Genomic DNA, 20,354 nt, shown 5'->3' with positions numbered 1-20,354 from the left:
TCGCGAGAATTCGTGGTATCAATATCCGGTCGATAATGCGCCACTGTGATGCAATCGGTGACAGCTGAAGAAGGGAATTTTGCTCCGTTCCCGTTCCTCCCGTTTATCCCCCGGGGACATGGGCGGGGGCTGCACTGCGGAGAGCGAGCGATCGGGATAACAGCTCGATGCTGATTGCTGCGAGCGGTAGTGGATCATCTTTCATGTCCTGAAAAAAAAAGAGGATTATTGTTTAGTATTAGTCGAGGACTCGGTCGGAATTTAGTGCTCCTCTTGGCCTCGGTCGGAGTGCGAGATTCCGAATCTCTCAGTCAATCAATATTTTGTTACACTCTATCTGAATTTTATGACAGCAGTGAGAGCTGATAATGGAATATTCGAGTGGTCACTTCGCTATTTTCTCATCAGTGTTTCCATATTCGATGTCGATTGATTTTATTATATTCAATTCCATTAATAGTGTATTTAACGCCACCGTTTAATTCGCTCATACATCGGTATTGTACTACGATTAATCAGTTCGCAAATTTAAGTGAATCACTGTGCTTCTTTGTACACGCGGAATGGATTTCCGCTGTTTAGGAACTAAACAAAGTTTCGCATTTACCGGATTCGCCAGGAATTAATGAGATTCGTGTTCCGCCGAACGAGGTCACGATTCCAGAATCCAACTTTTCCCCCACGGGAGTCTTCCACTTATCCTCCGCTCCGTATTTAGAGTCCGCGATAAATCAATTTATCTAGCCTCCGCGCTTTCGATTATTTACTCCGACGATACAATGAAAACACTCTCTCCTCCCTCTTCTCTCTGACCCGACTCCGCCGATGCCACGAATCTTTCGTAATTCGCGTCTCGTCGGAGGGGGGTGGGGGGGAGATCGCGCACGTACATCGATGCGATTTTTCCAGTCCAGAGACCCATCGTCGTCGACCCAGCCCAGAAGGGAAGATCCTGACGCAAGGACGACATACGTACAGCTTAGTTTTGTGCCGCGCTCGCTTCGTGAACGATTGTTAATGATCTCGCCGCTTCGCGGAGAACCCGGCGAATGGTTGTGTGCTGTGTCAAGTCAGTGAAAGTCAAGCCACGGGCCTGTTCCGTTCCCTGCGTCATGGATAAACGTTCGCAGTGACCGACCGGCCCGAACTGGTCCCACGTCCTCGACCTCGGACGATGTAAGTCGTGCACCATGATGACGTGATCGTTCCTCTTGAAATACGCGGTCGACACCTTTTTTCTACCTTTGTCCGGACGATGGCGAATTATTGCTCGGAAATTAACTCGCAAGTAAATGTGAAGGGAAACTAGTCGGACAGGATTGTAGGATATTCCCGCTTCAATCTGTGCGAGTTAACATTTTGTTACGCATTTTGACGATTTTACGCTTTCGTTACATGGAAATACACAAAGTGTCTTTTACACAATGATTTCAATTCTTCTTTGAAAAGGAAATCAATTTGCTCTTTATAAGCTTTTAAATTATTTTCCGAGGTATATTATACGAAATATATCATATCAGCTCTACGTTGAGGTAACGTAGATTCGCACCGCAATTTTGCAAACTCTATTATTTAAATATATGTACTCAATTCTGAGATACTTCTCTTATGTAAAAGCAGACATAAGAACGGAATTCGATTCAGTATAAAATTTAGATAACAAACAGTTGGGTCATTCATTCATTTGTAACATAGACCGAACTGTTTGCATGATAAAACTCAATCAATGATTTGTGCAGCGATAGCAATTCCAAGAAGGGACCACTACTGCGGTTAGGCTACTCAACCAGCATATCGATTCGCTCGGATGCACTTCGGTATTTGTGAATCGCGATCGGATGCTTGCCAAACTAATTACGTAAAAACATCGCAGCCAATACTCCGCCGGAATTGTAGTCGATATAGTTAAATCTTAGAAAGAACTTGTCATTAATTATTAGCATAAATTAGGCGAATCCGAAATTAAAGCATAAGAATGTGAAAATATGTCGATCGCGTCGATTCAGTAAAATATCAGCGAGCACTTTTTCTTTTTATAATTATGTATTTCCATTTAAACGTAATTTTGCGGCTTCTTAGAAATTGCGTGCATTCATCTCAATACGTGCAAATTCCAGGATTTGAGACAAGCATCGCTCTATTCAACATCAGCTTTATTTACGTGTACAGTATAATGATAGCGAGGTCGGCGATGTTGTGATTATCGCAGTGTGCGAAGGTGCGAAAATGTAAATAGTTGGGCATTGATTGTATTTCTTCGATTATTTTCTTTCGAAGACGTTTCGGTTAGACATTTCTTTCCAATAAATAATTTAAAAAGATGGTCGATTATTTATGTTATTAATCTACGGAGAATGTCTAAAATGCTCAACATGTAGAACATTTTGATATAGATTTTTTTATATAAATCATATACCTCATTGTATTTTTTCGCATATTTAAAAATTTCTATTGCAAATATGAAGCGTTGAATATTTCTATTTTCTATTTTCACGGCATCGATCGACATAACTTGTGAAGACTTCTAGTCGAAATATTCCGGCATTAAACGGTGAAACGCCTTACGAGCGTTGCTGAAATTATTTCGGAAATAGCTCCATGCGGACATTCCGCGAATAGTTTGACCACGAAGTCGCCGCTATTTACTGTAGAAAGCCGTTTCGGCGATAACGGATAACAATAGTTGTCACGGTGCGAGGGAAAAAACGAAAAAGGAGCGAATGTTCACGAATCACACGCTCGCACCTGCTCCGTCCCGCCTGGCTCTTCGATTATTGTTTTTCGTCTTTTTTCCTCTCGCCGTCGCCGTCTTTTCTATTTGGTGCGCGCGCGTGTATACACGCGTAATGTGATTAACGAGCACACGAGAGAATTGTCACAGACAATGGCGAAGGGAGCAGAAAGAGAGAGAGAGAGAAAGAAAACAAAGGATGTACAATAAAGAGGGGTGGAGGCGCAGAGAGGAAGAGTGCGCGGGCGAAGATCTATTATGACGCGCGCGGGGGTGGGAGATGGCAAAAGAGAGAAAGAGGGGAAAAAGGGAGTTGCGATGGACGGGAGGGAAAGGGAAAACGGATAACGATAGTGCGAGCCTGAGGGAAAGGGAAGAGCAGCGGGCAACGGGGGTGGCTAGGGGTAGGTAGTAGGGCGAGGGAGGGCCGGAAGGGAGAAAGAGAGAAGTGGTAGGGAAAATGAATTCTCGTTGGCAGTCAGATAACCCGGTACGATCGATCGGCGAATATCTGCCGCTCCGCCAGCGTTGTACACAGGCCGCGCTTACACACAGAAACACGCGCTTATGTACGTGGAAACACGGTTATGTACACGGCGCAGAGACACGCTTATATACCGGCAGGTATGCGCCGGCTACGCGTATGTAGATTTATATGCGCGCGTCTCTGTGTTCTCTGCACGTGTGCACATGTGTGTAAGGCCGCGCGCACATAGAGACGCGTCTGCTGCCGGCGCGACTTCGCGAGCGGACGAGAGGCACGCACATGCACTATGCATGAATGCGTGCACATACACGGGCTGGGCTGGATTTATTCCCGGCGGAACTTTGCGACGCGTGGAAGTGAGAGAAGGATAGAGAAGGAGAGTGAAACTGCGACGAGTGATGCGAGAGTCGGCGGATGCTGCCGTCCGCGTGGATTGACGAAAGGGTTTTTTTTTTTTTTGTCTAACTCAAAAGTTAATCTTGTACTGCAGTTTATGCTAATACAGAGTGCGTGCAATAAACAATGGATGCGGAAAAATTCATTAGAAAACAATTAAAGCAGTGTTTTATATATTTATATACGGCTGACGCGCGCGGCTGATGGCTGACGGTTTGTCTTTATCTCCTTAAAATAAAAAAAAAAAATTGGCAACGTTAAGATGCTCTGCATTTGTTTGCCGCTTTGCTCTTAAATACTTTTGCTATTAATTTTTCTTCACCATCGTAACATTGTTAAACGTATTAAGCTCCATGTCTCGAAAGAAAAGTCGCGCATCGCTATTAAAATAACATTTTTATTGGCAGGCATTTAAAAGATCAAGGGGACCCTTCAATTCCTCGGCGCGCATGCTAATGTTGCTTTTAACGAGACACATTTGCTCGCTTGTCTCGTCTGCGCGTATGGCGTGCAGAAATTATGAATGGATCTCGCGAAGCGCATTTCGAGACGCGAATCTCATTTCGCGCGGGATGCAACCGCGTATATTCTTCGCCTTTCTCCCTGCAACCACGGAATTAGCGACAACGCGGCGCGACCGATTTAATATTACAGGCGGCACGGTGGAGTTCTAAATGATTCAGAGATCCGCGTTTATTTCGGGTCACCGCACGCGATTATCCCTCGAACGTGGAGTTTCGATGAATCTCGACCGTTGGTGTGAGCATTGCGGACCCGAATAGCAACCCTCGCTCATATTTAATTGGCCGCTTTGCTCCTCGCAGCCTCCTCGTGCTCTTCAGGCAGCAACATTTCCAGCCAGTCGCACCGGAAATTATTCACGAGCGTGAAAATCGCGTCAAGAGGCGACCTGCCAGATCGAATTTACTGAAAAAGTTCTTTAATTTCCGATAATTTCTCTGAAATATAATTTTCATTACAATGATCGCTTACTCGATATTGCGTATATTTTTTTCAAGAGTGCAAGTTATTTAAAGTTTCTCTCGTGTCCTAAATTTTTACTGTTTTCTTTATTTTTTTTTTTCCTTTGTAATCAAAGTTATTGTTTCTCGATTGGTTACGGACCAAATAAATCCTACAAAATTCCGCAGTGTTAAATTTGAAAAAGTTGAAAAAAACACCGCCCCGGAAGTTTGGAAATTTTTATTAACCATAAAATAATACGTAGCAAGTCGGCTTTAATTCACGGAAGCATTATTCGCGTGGGATGTTGAATCAGAACACCCATTGGTGTCTCTACCCTCCTGAAGCCTTTTAAAATTGATCACCTGAAATTTTAATAAGCCCCCCTTACTGCCATAATCTTTGCATCCGCGCGATTCAGCGAGAGGTGATTAAAACTCTGCATTAACGAGGCAACTCTGGCTATATACGGACGATAATAAATTCTCGCGCTTTAGTAACGAGCTCCGCGTTTTCTCATAGAAGAGAAATAGCGACGTGGATGTGAATTGCGCGTGCAGCCACGACAAGGCAAGACGAGGCGAGAAAGTCAAGCGGAGCCTGTTGTCTGTCAATATCCCTCTGGGTACTTGACTTGCATGCGAGTCGGGCGGTGTGCATAGATAAAACGCGCGGCACGTCCACAACGTATCTGTCGCTAGCGGGCGGGCGGCTTTTGTCGCTTAACAAGGGTGCAACGCATAAACGACAACAACGGCGACGGCGACAGCGACGGCGGCGAGAGTTACGTGAATTTACTCGCGATCGCATAATGGGGCTTCGAGGACATCGTGTGAGAGAACCCTCTCTCGCATTCTCGAAGCTAAATTTTTTTTTCTCTCGCGGACGTTACACGATGCGAATGACATTCGCGACACCCGATATACGCAGTAATCCTTTGAAATGGTTTTTTAGCGTTATCGATAACCGGAGGCTATGTAGCAAAAACTTTGTTATCGATACTTCGAAATTTAATACGACATTTATGAGTTCTATAGGCGATGAAAAGATAATGGCATCAATTTCTGTATTGAACGAAAAAAATCAATGGAAGTCATTTACACTTAAAGAGTTACTATTTTTATTCTTTATACTCTCACTTCTAGTTTTAATTCGATCTATGAATGATTAACAATCGATCTCCAAAAAATAGACAATCCTCGTATCAACTCGAAAAGGTGGATTGTTTTGTAGATAGACGAGAACGACCGGTATTTCTGAACCGTTTGGTCTCGATAGCGGCGAAGAGAGACGGTAAAAATTGGTAAACAAGCAAGCCGGTTGGTCTTTCTGGTCGACTGACTTTTATCGCGACGCCCAGTAGATTCGCCCACGAGTAAGTGTGTGTACACGCGGAGTGTAACGCGATACGTATAATACATTATACGTGTGAGTGTCGAGACACGCGATTACGTGTATTATATGTGTTTATATAGTACGCGCACATGCGTGGCATTGGCGTAACGCCGCTGTTTCCTGCCTGGCCCGGCAGACTTACTACAATACTTGGTTATAAAAAATAACGATGCATCCTGGCGGTTCGTGAAACACGCGGTATACCACATTATTACGTTGAAAAATAAGAACAGCGAAGGATGTGGATTAATAAGCTGGTAGAACGATGTCGAGAACGTATGGACGATTGGGATGGGACGAGATGGAACAGATTAAAGAGAAAAATTTGCGAGAAAACTTTTCAAGATAATTATAGCGGATGTAAGAGAACTAACTACTTCCTAGCGATCAAGCGAGAGAGAGAGAGAGAGAGAGAGAGAGAAAGAGAGAGAGCATTTTATATAAATTCACGCAAAACGGAAAATAAAAATAAAAATTAAAGTTTTATGACTTTTATGTATTATTTTATTAGAAATTTTATTTAGAATCGTATAAAATTGATCTATTACTATATGTTTTTACGCAACTCGGTCTTTCTAGATCAGCCGATCGCATAATCTCAATTATTATGCCTTACGCGATTTACGTATCGCGATGTTCTAGTTTTTATGTAATTTTACTTATTGTTAGCTGAAACAAAATTTACTTTTTAACTACTTTGTTATTGAAATTGAGCGTCGAGATAATCCAGTTTTATTCATATTTTGCGTACTTTTTATATAAGAGGAGATCTCGTCATCTGTGCTTTCAGACATGTGCTTTTTCGATTAATAGCTATATTTTGAAACGCCTAGTATTTTAATTTATATAGAAATTTAAAAATCGAGTTTTTTATTGTTATGTTAAATTGATATTTTTATTATTCACAAAATAAAAGGTTTTTTTTTCAAAGATTTGAAATACACATCTATTGAGAGAATAAAGCAAACATATTTATTAAAACGTTAAATTTTAATTACCATGTACAATTAAGATAACACGTTATAAAATGTCCAAATTTTTTAAAATTGCTCAGCTTTGCTTCTGAAAATAAAAATATGGTTTGAAAGGATCTAAAAAGCTTGACCCATTTTGCTAGTTAGCATTGAATAATCTCATATAACATGTGTATAGTCCTCTCTATTTTTTAAATTTAATTAAATATATAAAATAAAATTGGCGAAAACTGGGATTTTAAAAGCCCCGCAGCTACAACGATCCTGAGCACTAATAAATACGCCATTGCTTGCATTTGCACGCATATTCGCATATGTGCACGCGCATATATCGCGCGCACATCATGCAAGTTTTCGCGTAACCATTAATTAGATTAGCATATGCCGGAAAAAGATGATGTCCGCACGTAATGCGTCCACTTATATCCGCCGGCAGCGAAGATGCCATTATCTCGACGGTACGTTAATGACATTACGGAATATCATCCGTTGTTGCCAGCTACATTGCACAAGCGAGTTTTTTTATATTTATATCTTCTTGCGCGAGTATATAAAAATAAAACCGACTGACGACCAAGAACGCTGGATTATTTTTCGCCTCGCAGATGCACTTATTTGATATTTATATCGAATTTTTATTCAAAGCATGATTACACTTTACTTGCCATTTGCGTTGCGGAAAGAAATAGCAAACAGTTGATTGACGCAAATTGTAGGGACGTTTCTTTTATTCATTTTTTGTGAATTTTATCAAGTTTTCAATAATTTTATTTTCTCGAATATGCTTATGATGCTTCTTGTTAGAAAAAGCTGTTACAAATTTTTCGAGAAAGACCATTGTTCGCTGTAACATTCTAATGTACAACATTACTTATATATCGTGATAATTGAATCTTGATTTTAAAATTCACTATTTATTTCATGCTCAGTTACATTATTTCATCAAATTTATTTTTCAAAAAATTTTTTATTTTGATCGCTTACAATTACTTTCTCCGCCCAGGCACACATGTCGTACACGCACACACGAGTTTGCATATATTAGAGCTCGCAGGATATAAGAACTTTTCTTTTCGCATGTACGCGCGATCAAGGTGCTTTCGCGCATGCACGCGAGATACATAAATGAACATGTGTGTATCCGCCGGAATGCAACGGCCTACGTGAAATGCCTGGCTCCGTGCCAGAGACTTTAACCTCAATTTGCAATAAAACACACACGGGAGTACGAGAGAGAGAGCAGGGTGGATTCTTCCGCCCGGACGCGTGCGCATCTCGCAGATTCCCGCTCCCTTTTCTGCTACGAAAATGCGAAGGGAGAGCCAACAAACAATGCTTTGTGCATCGCGAGGTATGCCGAATATATTTTTCAGTAACATTGTTCGAGAATTTCGTCTCGGTTCTGGTTTCGTGATTTTTTTTACATTAATCGCGATTTTTTGAAAGACCGAAAATCAAACGTTGAACGATTGATATTTGTTGCCTATTATTTTGCCTGCTACCATTAACATGATTGATAATGATTGTGATTAAAGCCTTTTTTGAATCTGTAAATATGAAATAAAATTAGCTATGCGTTTAATAAAATGTTGCAAGAAATTATCGGTGCTGGCAAAAGATATGTCTTCTGAAAATTTCTTTACACCTTTATGTACTTATTTATTTTTATCGCATGTCACAACACGTGAACCATGCAAAATCTCATTTATAATTGCGTTGGTATGCGAAGGAAAATTACAATATGTCAAGCGGTGTTATATTCTAGAAGAAACTTAAGGTGTAAAAAATTTCAGTAATTTGGCGAAGCACTCAAGACTTTTAACTTCATTTTTGTGGAAGTTTAGAATTTTATTAAGAGATTCTTGGAATTCCTCGGCACACTGAATTCTTGTAATTTAGTCTGTACCTTTCCTGCTGTTTCCTTTTTTCCTCGCTTATGCACTGCGGTATTACATTGCGTTATATTATCTAGTCTGATATATAGAGTATTTCTTTTACTTGATCTTGTATAACTTTATTAAAAAGCTTAACTTTTCCTTAGCTTAGAAAGACCAATAAGTTTCAATACTAAACAAGTTACAAACTAAAATATTTTTCCTCGCTCGAGTTGGATTCTTAAGATTAAATAACAGCACTTTGTTTATTAAAATTTAGAATAATAATTATCGATGACTTCTCTTTTCGAAATTACGATTAAGAAGTAATTCCGAATTTGCCGTAGAATCCGCTGTTAAAATTTAGGTCATCGTCTTTGGCATGCATGTATACGCGAAATACTTGCGTTTATCTCGAAGCGCATTCGTGTCTGCGTCCGTTTATCACCGTGGTAATAAATGCGGCAGTTAAACAAAGACGGTAACCTCTTCTACGCCCCCCCCCTCCCCCCTCGTTCCTTCCGCGCTGTTTCTCGTGTGTCAGTGCTTTACGAGCGACAACAAAGAGCCGAGACTGACGTTACGATTATCTGACTGCGGGTATATGTACGTATATAGTACGAGCAAGGACGTAGCCGAAGACGAAGACGACAAAAGCGAGGATGATGCGGGAAGCAGATAGAGATCCCGGGGCCATCCAGATTCAATAAAGTCTCGGCTGGCTGCGCGATCTCGCCATGATGTAACTCGCGCAAATACATGTCAGAGACATGCTGTCGACAGTTCGGAAAGATGTAACGAAGACTTCTATTCATGTCGTACATTCGAGGTGTCTTAGATGGATTTGCGTTCCATGGCGTTTCCGCTGCCTCAAATAACACGACTCTTAATCCATCGTTATTATATTTACATAACTTTGAATGAACAAATATTTTTAACGCAAGTATCTTGCGAGAACAGAAAAAACAATTGCACTTGTTATCTTTATCCCGTTATTATTTTATTTATTTTTTATAGGAACGGTGTTTAAATATATTATTTTCCTACGAATTTATTTACTGCGTATTTTTATTACTGTGATGAGTTTTGTCAAACTCGATGTATCGCAATCGTACAAAAATCGATTTTGTTGCGGCATACGATTATACTTAAGCTAGAATTTTGCGTGTTCGTAGTGTGCATGATCGGTCGAGTTGCAATAAATCGGCCCGATCGTTCATTTTAATCGCCAAACGTCAGCTGATTTCGAAAGGAAAATGTGTGGAAACATTTTTGTTGCACGCGATTCAATGATCGATCTGTATCTGCAATTAGCTTTTGCCGAGAATGAGCGGCTAACATTCGCGTTTATTTGGATAGTTCAATCTACTTTGTTCGAGATTTATTTATTTCTTCGCAACATGTTACCAAACACCAATGCATCAAATTATTTTTGAATAGGTCTGAATAAACAATAGAAATTTTTAATTGCATTTGCACAAAGTTTCAATTTTATGTATACATATCGACTTTCGCGTTCCCTCTTATTGTTCGAAAAAGACAAAGGAAAATTAATCAGTGTCTTTACTTATTGTTTAGCCTCGACCTGGAAGAAGGCCACGAAGACGACCGGGAAACGCGGCACAATTGCAGACAACTCCGAGGGTACAAAGTCCGATATCTCAGCAACTCGAAAAAGGTAAGAGTGATGCCTGAATTTTTTTCGCAAAATATTCAAATATGCGATCATGATTTTTCTCACGATCCACGTCTTAATTATCTCACCGCGGAATTATATTCGGTTGTCAGATCTTCATAGTCTGCACAATGTAAAAGTTTCGTGAATATAATTGACCATTATGTCCCTAACAAAATTAAAATATTTTTCGTCAAGAATAAAACATTCAAACGTGAATTAATTATCCGAGAAAACTATTTATACGGAAATTACTTATGTGAGAAAGCTGTGTTGAAGAATTGTGCACTTGTCTGGATACCGCGATATATTTGAAATAACGAACAATTTTTTAAATGAAATTTGAGAACTAAAGTTTAAGTCTCTCTAAATTTTCGCGAATGATAGTCGATATAAGGAGTGAAGAACTTCCTTTCGTGGAATATCTAAAGACCATGATAGCAAATGGCGTGCCATTTGAAATTGAGATTTAATAGGAGCGTAAATGGAGCGAAACTCTCTCTCTCTCTCCCCCTGTCGCTCGCTTGCTCGCTTGCTCGTGGAAGCGCTCGAGAGAAGCTCGGTTGCCCGAAATTCATTAGTCGGTTCGTGGAATGTCTGCCCCGCTAATTTCGCTCTGGGGCGGAAGTGGTGTAGCACTCGTGCTGATGAATACAGTTTTAATCATGTTCCGAAGGCAGCAAAGTTTTGGCGCGTGCGTTCGTAATGTCGGAGTTCCGTCGTTTTCATCGAGAGGCGGCATTAGAAATAGGCGCCGTGCTTCGATAAATCTTTCCGAATCGACGCGATCGGTCGGTCGGTCGGTCGGCCGGTCGGCCGGCTCGGGTAGGGCTGGCACAGTCTCGCGCCCGACAGCCGTTAATTGTTATCGGATAGTAAAAGCTTATCCGGCGCTCAGTTTCCGATACCTGCTACTATAGTATTACTTGGCGTGCCATTCTTGCTTGCGCTTGTCAAAGGATCGTTTCGCCGATCAATCGTTCGAGCAATTTCGCCCTCGCGCGCACGAACGAAAGTTCTTATTTAACAACGCGATTCCCGGCGTTTCGGGTATCATAATAAAAGCGCGATAAAAGCGCCGTGATATCGCACTCGCGTCGTGTCGTACATCGGCAAGTGCTCGTAAACATCGCAGATCAAGATGGAGAAACCGCGTAAAAACCGATTGCTATGCCAAATGCTAATGCTATTCTGATTTTTAAAATGGTGTTTCATACTTGAAACTGCTATTTTTTAACTCTATCTATAATTAGAATATTAAAAAACAAAGTCAATAAGTAATCTCTCTAAAATTAAAAAAAAATTTTTATAGATCTTAATACATTATATATCATTCGAATATACAATATATTAGAGATAAACGTGTTTTCATATATTATGTCGCGGAAAAAAACATTAATCTACGAAAGTGCGCAGTGAAAAGTTGGTAAAGTGTCGCGTGGGACACCCGCTACGTACGAAATGACATCGTCGATAAACCGCCAGTTATCGGGGCAATAACTATAACTCCCTCTCCGCATCTCGTGCACCGATGTTGAGGCGGAAGAGCCTAGGTAGCCGTGAGCTACCGCATAGCTCCGTCGACCCAGTGTCCAGGTCTTCGTCTGGTCGATGAAGCGAGGTCAAACGGGGTCATCGTCACTGCCGTCGTCGCCGTCGTCGCCGTCGTCGATAGGTGCGCGCCAAATCGACCCGTGCGAAGGTCAGACGGGACGAGCTCGGTCACTCCTCGTCTCCGAGCGATTCGGCCGCGTTCATTCATGGACTCGGGAAGCTGCCAGGGAATCGGAGGGTTATTTCGAGTGCCGGCCGGCCGTACGATACACCGACCGAAAAAAGACGTAACACGATCGAGGGTGGGCAGGGAACGGCAAGGTGGAGACGGAGCGAAAAAAGAACGGCGTGCGAGGATGGAGGGTATCGGGAGAACGGGTTACCGGAGAGGACGCGAAACGGAGGAGGAGGGGCGAGGAGTATATAGTCGTATATAGCCGGGACGAGGGAAATAAATGGTTCGAAGAACCGGTAGAAACCGGTCCGCGGACAAAAGACACGTTGCCGGCACCGCCTGAACCGCAGTGCCGCCGAGCGATTCGCGGGACGCAAAGGGAAGAGAAGAAAGAAGTCGATCGGGAGTGCGAGACGCGGGAGAGTGAAAAGGGAGAAAAGGCTGACTCAGGAGGGAGGAAAGGGTCCGGTGATTCCGGACGGAGGAGGCTGCTAACCTCCCACCGGATTTAAAGTTCCTTTTACGCGATCTATAAATCACAACGGAATTTTATGTGTCATAAAATATAGAAGATGCTTTCATGGTAACATTTAACGTCTATAAAACTAAAACATGTTCTACTATTTATAATAAATAATAGACAGCCATGTTCTTGATATGCCCGAAAGGTCAATTGGCTGATGCAATCAAAGTCGCAAGAAAATCTAGATAATTTCTATTTATAAATCAATACCTGCTTGCTAAATGAAAGATTCTTTATCTGTAAAAAATCAAATTTTATCTTCTTTATTTATGCAGAATTAATAACAGATTTTTGCAAATATATCGTGTAAAACAGACGTAAAATCGGAGAACGAGAATTGCTGGGTCTTTGTCCGCGGTGAATTCACTCTAATTCTCAGGAGGTTCGTTTCTCGGTTCCTCTTCAGATCTTTCCAGTTCGCGATTCCTTTGTCTATTTATCTTCCTTTTTCTGGGTTACTCGAGCTCTTATTATGAGCAGCGCGGTTATTTCTTCGTTTCATTCTTCCTGATTTGCACCCTCCAACAAACCTTGCTTCGATCGGTTACAGTTTGTTTCCATCTTTAATCGCGACGTTTTTGCTTAAATTGTTTGTGATACTTTGATTTCATATTTCTCAATGATGATAAGTATCAAAGAATAGTATAGATGCTATCGAAAATTAAATCACAGCTTTGAAATATCTCGATTTTATTTTATTTTATTGAATAAATTACGATACTAAAGAAATATTTGCGCTTGATATTGAATATTTTTGATATCGGCGTTTTGTCTTTAATACCAAACTGATGTCGATACGTAAAAAATATCAGTAAATTTAGTAATTTTGCAATATCTTTACTACACATATTAATACATTGATTTTGTAAATTAATTACTATAAAACTTTTATACCGGCAACTCCGATATTGCAAAATATTGATATATTATTGAATTTAAATGATAATATCATGATACGATGAATACTAATATGATGGATGCGTGCATCGTCGAACTAATCGCATAATTATGGCGCCAGTTGATTTAACGGGTTGACGAATTAAATTCCAGTTCAGAGAATCTATGCGAAAACGATTGCGCTGGAACGTTGCTATCGGGTTTTTGGTTAGCGCCACATTTTTAGTTGAAATTGAAGGATAACAGATTGTCAATGAAGAGTTTGCAGCACCGGGAAAATATTCTATTCGAGACAGTTCGTGAATAATTCAAAAATTTCGTCTGTTTTTTTGCGCGATCACCGCAGTGGGTTTTTTATGATTGCGGAATAATATGACGGCTTTTTTTTCGCTTTGTGAATCCAAATAAAATTATCTGCCATCGCTTCGATAAATATTTTTAGAGTCACGGTTATTTTTTTTTTATTATCTTGTTTCAAGAAAGCTTACACGTGTCAATTTTTCGACAAATTTTAAGTTGGTTTGATCAGTAAGTTTTCAGTTATTTAATTATTGGAATAAAAAACGCGGTTGCAGCAAAATCTTGAACACTAATGAACTCAAATGTTACAATACTCTCTGATTTTATCTCTTTTTATCAGCTAAACATTTGACATCACAATTATATTTTACTGCGCACGTAATCAAGTTTGTCGACTAAATTTGTATATTTAACTGTATAATTTCTTATTTCGATTTTTTTACTTGTCTTTAACTATATAATTTTATATATCTCATCATTTTTAAGTATGATTCTTGATGTTGAGCCATATTTATTCTTCCATTGAATAGGAATATAATGGGAATGTAACAATAATCTCAACATGTTTAATTATTTTATGTACTGGATTACAAAAGTAATTCTGAAAAAACTGGAATATTAATCTATCGCGATCGCGTTCGAGGAACGCTGTTAAACGGAAACCGCCCTGCGAATAGAAAAACTCAAAGCCGATCTTTCTTTCCGCGAGTGTCAAACTGGAGGCATGTGTAGGACCTTCTGGTAATAAAATAACGAGTCTCCCGCAGTTCTTTGAAGTAGCACTCTCGCGGTCGTCGGTATAATTCCTTGCATCCTGTGCCCTTCTCGACACATCCCACCGCAGTCAGGGCCTTTTTTTTTTATTTTTACAAAGGCTATATACGTCGCAAAAATAAACGGCTCGCGTAAGCGCGTGTTGGGTGACACATTGCTGAAAATACAACCCCGAGCTGCCGTACGGCAGCGCCAAGAGTGCTGATGTCTCACGGTAATTACGCTTGGAAAAATAAAAAGGAGGAAACGAAAAGGAGGAAAAGGATATTTGACAAGTGCTCTGTCTACGTCTATATGTAGAAAATCGCACGCAATCGGGAACTTATAAATTTTTCATGCGTATATTTTATCAGATTTCACATTACTGTTATCATGATTAATTATAACTTTGTTTATTACTATTTTTAAATAAATTTAGCAAGCAAATTTTAATGTAAAAATAATTTCTAAAATTATACAATTAATTGAAAACCAATGTTATGATGATTGCATAATAATTTATTCACATAATTGTCATATTTATGAATCCAGGCTTAGGTTTGTTAGAGATAATTTATGCATTATGCCAGTTTTCCGTAGTGGCGTATTACTTTTGCGAACGGTATATTAATAAAATGTTTTCATTGCATTTGCTCCGGCACGGTAAACTTGTCAAACAGAGATAACGATAACGCGACATTTCAGGCATTTTATATGTGCAATTACAATTTAATTAATATCTCGTATATCGAATGTTGTTACGACAACTTGTAATATCGAAATTATTGGGTCGTTAAATGTTGCAGAGAACATTGTTAACTCGCAAGTTTAACAACGCATCCGAAGCGAATATGAATAATTCATTAGCAGAGGGATGGTGAAGAAGGGGGGGGGGTGAGGGTGAAGGGTACGGGAAAGGGGGGGAGAATCGGATTGTTATCGTTTCCGAGGTAAGGCAGAGCAGTGAAAGCGTTACGTCGCACAGCATTTATATGGAAATTCCGTACGCATTTGACGAAACGTGCTTTTCGTCTCGTCTCGTCTCGTTTCGAGAGACGCGGCTTCACGGCTATGTATATAAACACCGACCCCTCGAACCAATTACGCGAGACCTCGTTGGCTTCGCTTCTCAGGAAATTACATCCCCGTACCTTTGCGGTGTTCTTCTTCATTTCCCTCTTCCTTCCTTCTCCTCCTCCTCCTCTTCCTCTCGCAGCCCTTTTCGCTCTCAATATTTGTTCTGTCTCGATCGATCAACTCGGAACTTGACTCATACTGGCTCGCGTTACATCGCCAGAGATAACTCTCTCCGGCATTTCGAGGAGGAGCGCGAAGAGGGGGCAATGAATTTAGAAACACCGTTGCAGCGGCGAACAATGTGCGTTTAAATATTCAGCATTTGCATCCGACGTCGCGAGATAGTTTAGCGCGAGAGCCATTGTCTCGCGTGCGCTTTTAAAGAGTGCTTGTCCCGAGGCAGCTTTACGACTCTGGAATATAGAGACTCTGCTGAAATTCCAAACATAGTTATGTCTTGCATACATTTGGCCAAATCGTAAATTAGATTTTACGGACATTGCGAAATAAAATATTAATCTAGCGAGCTTTTAGCTTCGGTTACGTTTAGAAGAAATATATCTTTACATACGTATGCGGGATTATGAGGGCAATGTATTATCCGACGAAACGAACAGGCTGGAAATATGTACGCTTTGTATATTTCAGCATTGCAGGAATTGCTTTCGAGATTAGGCGATATATCGTTTTGGCATATCGGCGAATTCGCGGAATCGCATCACGTGCACACAGTGGCATTGTAAGCAATCAATTCCACGTGCCTGTGAGAGTAATTCATCACCACGCTGTCTGTCGTCAATTCCTCTGGGTCGGTGTAACCGAAATCGTTTCCCAATGTCGCATCACTCTCTTGCATTCTGTCTCTCTCCTTCGTCGGCGCGGCTTTACGCACGAACGGACCGCAAACGCTAGTTTCTATGCTAATTACACGTGGATGCACGTAATGCTCGATGCACCTGATACCGATAATCATGCCGCCGTAAACGCGTCTGCCGTTTTGGAGTTCCCGGGCGTGCGCAATAGGCGGATACTCCCATAAGTCTTGCAATAAACTTCCGGCGGACGGATAGATCGAGATACAATTAAAATGATTCCGAGAGATGGAGGCGGCTGATTAACTTCTCATCGCCGATGCATTCGTGGAATGAAACACGGCGCATCTCATTTTCGACGGCGCGATACGTTATATATTTTGGCCACTAGCCTCTTCATTCGGAAAGAAAGCTTGACAATTATAATCGATAGAACATGAACCGGATGAGTTCTGCCGAGAGAATTCGTAGTCGCGATAACGCGAGGAATCCGGTTTTTCGCCGGCGAGCCAAGTGCATTTACGCATACGCGCTTATACTCGCGCTCGAGCGGAAAGAACCGACCGTAGGTGTGCGCACGTGCGAGGGTGCAGGCGTGTACCGCGAGCGAACGGCAAATTAAAGCATTGTCGGGCAGCACGTGGGCGGTCTGTCGCGTTCCGTAATATATGCATTTAACATTATGCGAGTTGCGCCGAACGTATACCGTACAATCCTCCGATGGGACATACGCGAGGCATAATGACACGCGTGTGCGCGGCGTTTGTTAGCCAACGCACATGTCACTGAGACTGTGCGAAAAAATACCGTATTCACACACACACACGCACACACACAGTCGCTGCACACGACTGCGTATGCAATCGAGGATTTCTATAGAATATCATATTTATTATAGGAATTAATGAGTGAACGCACACATGGAAGGATTAAATTAAAGCGCAAATGAAAATTCGCAAATTGTATGCGAGGTGTTAATTTTAAAGAGATGAAAAAAATCAGATTGTTCAATGCTGGAAATGAAAACCCTACAACATGTAATACGATATATTGACTTTTCATTATAAACTATTATTAGAAAAAAATTTATCAGAGAACTGCGAACTGTGTAAACGCGAATATATTTAGCGAAATGTATTATAGCATGTCATGGCTGTTCCGTTAATATATAATAAAATGAAAATTGACCAGATCGACACTGGTTATACGCAAAATATATTATTCCACGGATATCTCGACAAATTTGATTAATGCGAATCAATGTATGCTTTATACGCCGCCTCTGCGTATCTCCATTTCTGCGCAGAATGTCCATCATAATAAAACGCAACGGTATGCGCGTCTTCGCGTTCTGTTCTCTTCCATACAGCTCTCGGCACTTAACGGAAGTGACACGTTAATTCCGCGTTTAGTTGGGGAATAAGAGTTTTAACAGTTTACAAGCGCAATAAAACAGGGCGCTGTAATGCTGACTGTTGCGCGACGCGCCCGGCTAAGGATTATCACGAATTCCCCGCGGTGGAGTATACGTCATTGCGACAAACAGCCATATTTTGCGTGTACGAAAACCGGCGCTGAGAAAGAAGCGTAAATGCTTTTAGGCGGGCGCCACGCGGAAACGCTCCTTAAAAGTCGCTTTAAAACGACGCACGTGAATACGCATCGCCGTGCAAATACGCGCGTGTATACGTGTGCGAACGATAACGCCGCGGCCCGTCGTTCTATGCGGCAGTAAAGCGAAACGCCGCTCGTAAAACGAGTTTGACGGCGCGAGCGCGAGTATCGACGTTATCCTTACCCGGCTTTTGCACGGGAACCCGAGGTTGTAAGTCGAGGGATTCGACTCGTAATATCGCACTCGTAATATCGAGCTGCATAGTTCCGGTCCAATCCCGCTCCATCGTTTCCACCGCAAGCACAGCGGGAAACTTTCAGACTCGGGCTTTATCGTCGGCGTAGTGCGGAAACTCTTCGCGAGTAAATGTAATGAGCAAATTTACGAAACTTTTTCGGTTTAACAAATGGTTGTATGATAATAAACGTGACTGTATTTTAAGCTTGTGTTTATTCTACCGTGTTCTATTGTAAAATTCTTTCGAATCGGAATTTCTCACTTGCATCATCGATATTGACGGCTTCTAAACATTCAATGTCTTTTACTTCCGCTCACGTTTAATAAGAGCGACCGGTTGGATGCAAGTCGCTCGCACACGGCGACACACTTAATGCATCCCTACGGCGGCCGTAATTCATAACTGATTGACGCACAAATTATAGTTGTAATCGCAATTTGTAACTGTAATTTGTAATCTGACGGTAACTAAATTATGAAAGTAATTTCCGTTTCCTAGCCGACGGCTAATTTTAGTCTCATGCGTCTCACATGAACGAGCAGGGATTATAACGAAATTGATCCAAATATCGACATTTTCATTGCTTTCATTATTTAACATTGATGCCTTGCATTTATGTTTACGCAATCTTGCACGGTGGTGATTGGTCGGAAATATTTTAAAAAGTCACAATTTGAGATTGAGAGATTATTATTTATAAAAATCTTTTTTGTTGTATAAATGACAAATTTTATTTTATCGTAGCGCTTACAATATCTATCTATTTCCATATCTATGAATTTTTAGTAACCTATTTTATTATTATGTGTTATTATCCGGTTGATTACAATGCATTACCAATCTAATCATCGATAAAACTGCTTACAATATCGTAGTGTCTATTTGAAGCCGAGCATAGGAAACACGATTTCGCGATCGGTATCGGCATTGCGTTGGCAGTACGCGAGCGTGCTTTTATTGCGCAACCAAGGGGAGAAAAGAGAAGGTGCGTACCGATGGGAACGCGAACACAATGACCGCAAGCGAGCGCGCCCACGCGCGACGAGGTGCGACTTTTGAATGAATCGTCGCGTCGCGATGACTCATCGATCGCGGCGGAGCCCGCGGCCGATAAATCGCGCCGAACGCGCGCGCTTCGGAATTAATTGCCGGTTGTTGAAGCGCGAGAGGAGCGACGGGGACGCTTTCGACACGGCGGTCACGTTTGTTATATTGAAATTCAGCGGCGCGTGTGTCAGCTTTTATTGGGTCCTACATTCCGAGCGCGGTAAACCTTAATAGCTTGAAACCTACGCCCCTCTTTTACAAATCAACACAATTTTCGTCAGATTGGAGTAGGATTTTTCAGCGAATATTCGCTAGTGAATATATTTCAATGGTTCGAAGTCGATGCGGTTTTCTTAGCCAAAGTTTACACAAAAACTTACAAGTATAATTTCATTTCTTAAGTATTTCAAGCGAGTTATATTTTATAGTATAAAAGTACACGAAAGCGTTTTGTACAAGGTTTAGCGATAAAAATTTATAAACCAACTTATAAATTCTCCAAAAAATGCATTTCTAAGTTTTTACGTAGAATACTTATTCTACGTAACTCATTTTACCGTGTAAATTATAGAGTCGCGAGTCAAAAAGAGTCGTAATATCAGCACATTATGCTTACGTTTATGTTATACACACGGTGTTTATATTAAATTGTGCCATCGAAATCGTGTCGACGCTGCGTTGCAGTGGACCCATTTTAATATCGGCCTTAATCAACACCGCGCCCATTGTCGCTCGCTTTAATTGAAATCGTAAATGGTAATTAAAGTTTTCCGGCGACGGCGAATCGTGGAAATCCGAGAGGCGAAATACCAAGCGTGGTTTTAGCGATCCCGCTGTTAAATTCGTGAGAATTTTGCGCGCAAATTGC

At 41.2% G+C, this 20,354-nt stretch overlaps 1 protein-coding gene across 1 annotated transcript in view; it reads left to right on the top strand.

Moving 5' to 3' along the window:
- Kdm3 (Lysine demethylase 3) overlaps positions 1-20,354 on the top strand; it is a 252,626-nt gene that overhangs the window by 67,362 nt on the left and 164,910 nt on the right. Inside the window, 1 exon segment of the mRNA XM_067352917.1 lies at positions 10,399-10,498. Coding sequence (XP_067209018.1) covers positions 10,399-10,498 — 100 coding nt within the window.

Source organism: Linepithema humile, chromosome 4 (genome assembly GCF_040581485.1).
Source record: "Linepithema humile isolate Giens D197 chromosome 4, Lhum_UNIL_v1.0, whole genome shotgun sequence".
Lineage (NCBI taxonomy): Eukaryota > Metazoa > Arthropoda > Insecta > Hymenoptera > Formicidae > Linepithema > Linepithema humile.
Note: the sequence above shows the minus strand (reverse complement) of the source record. Positions and strands in the feature narration are given on the sequence as shown.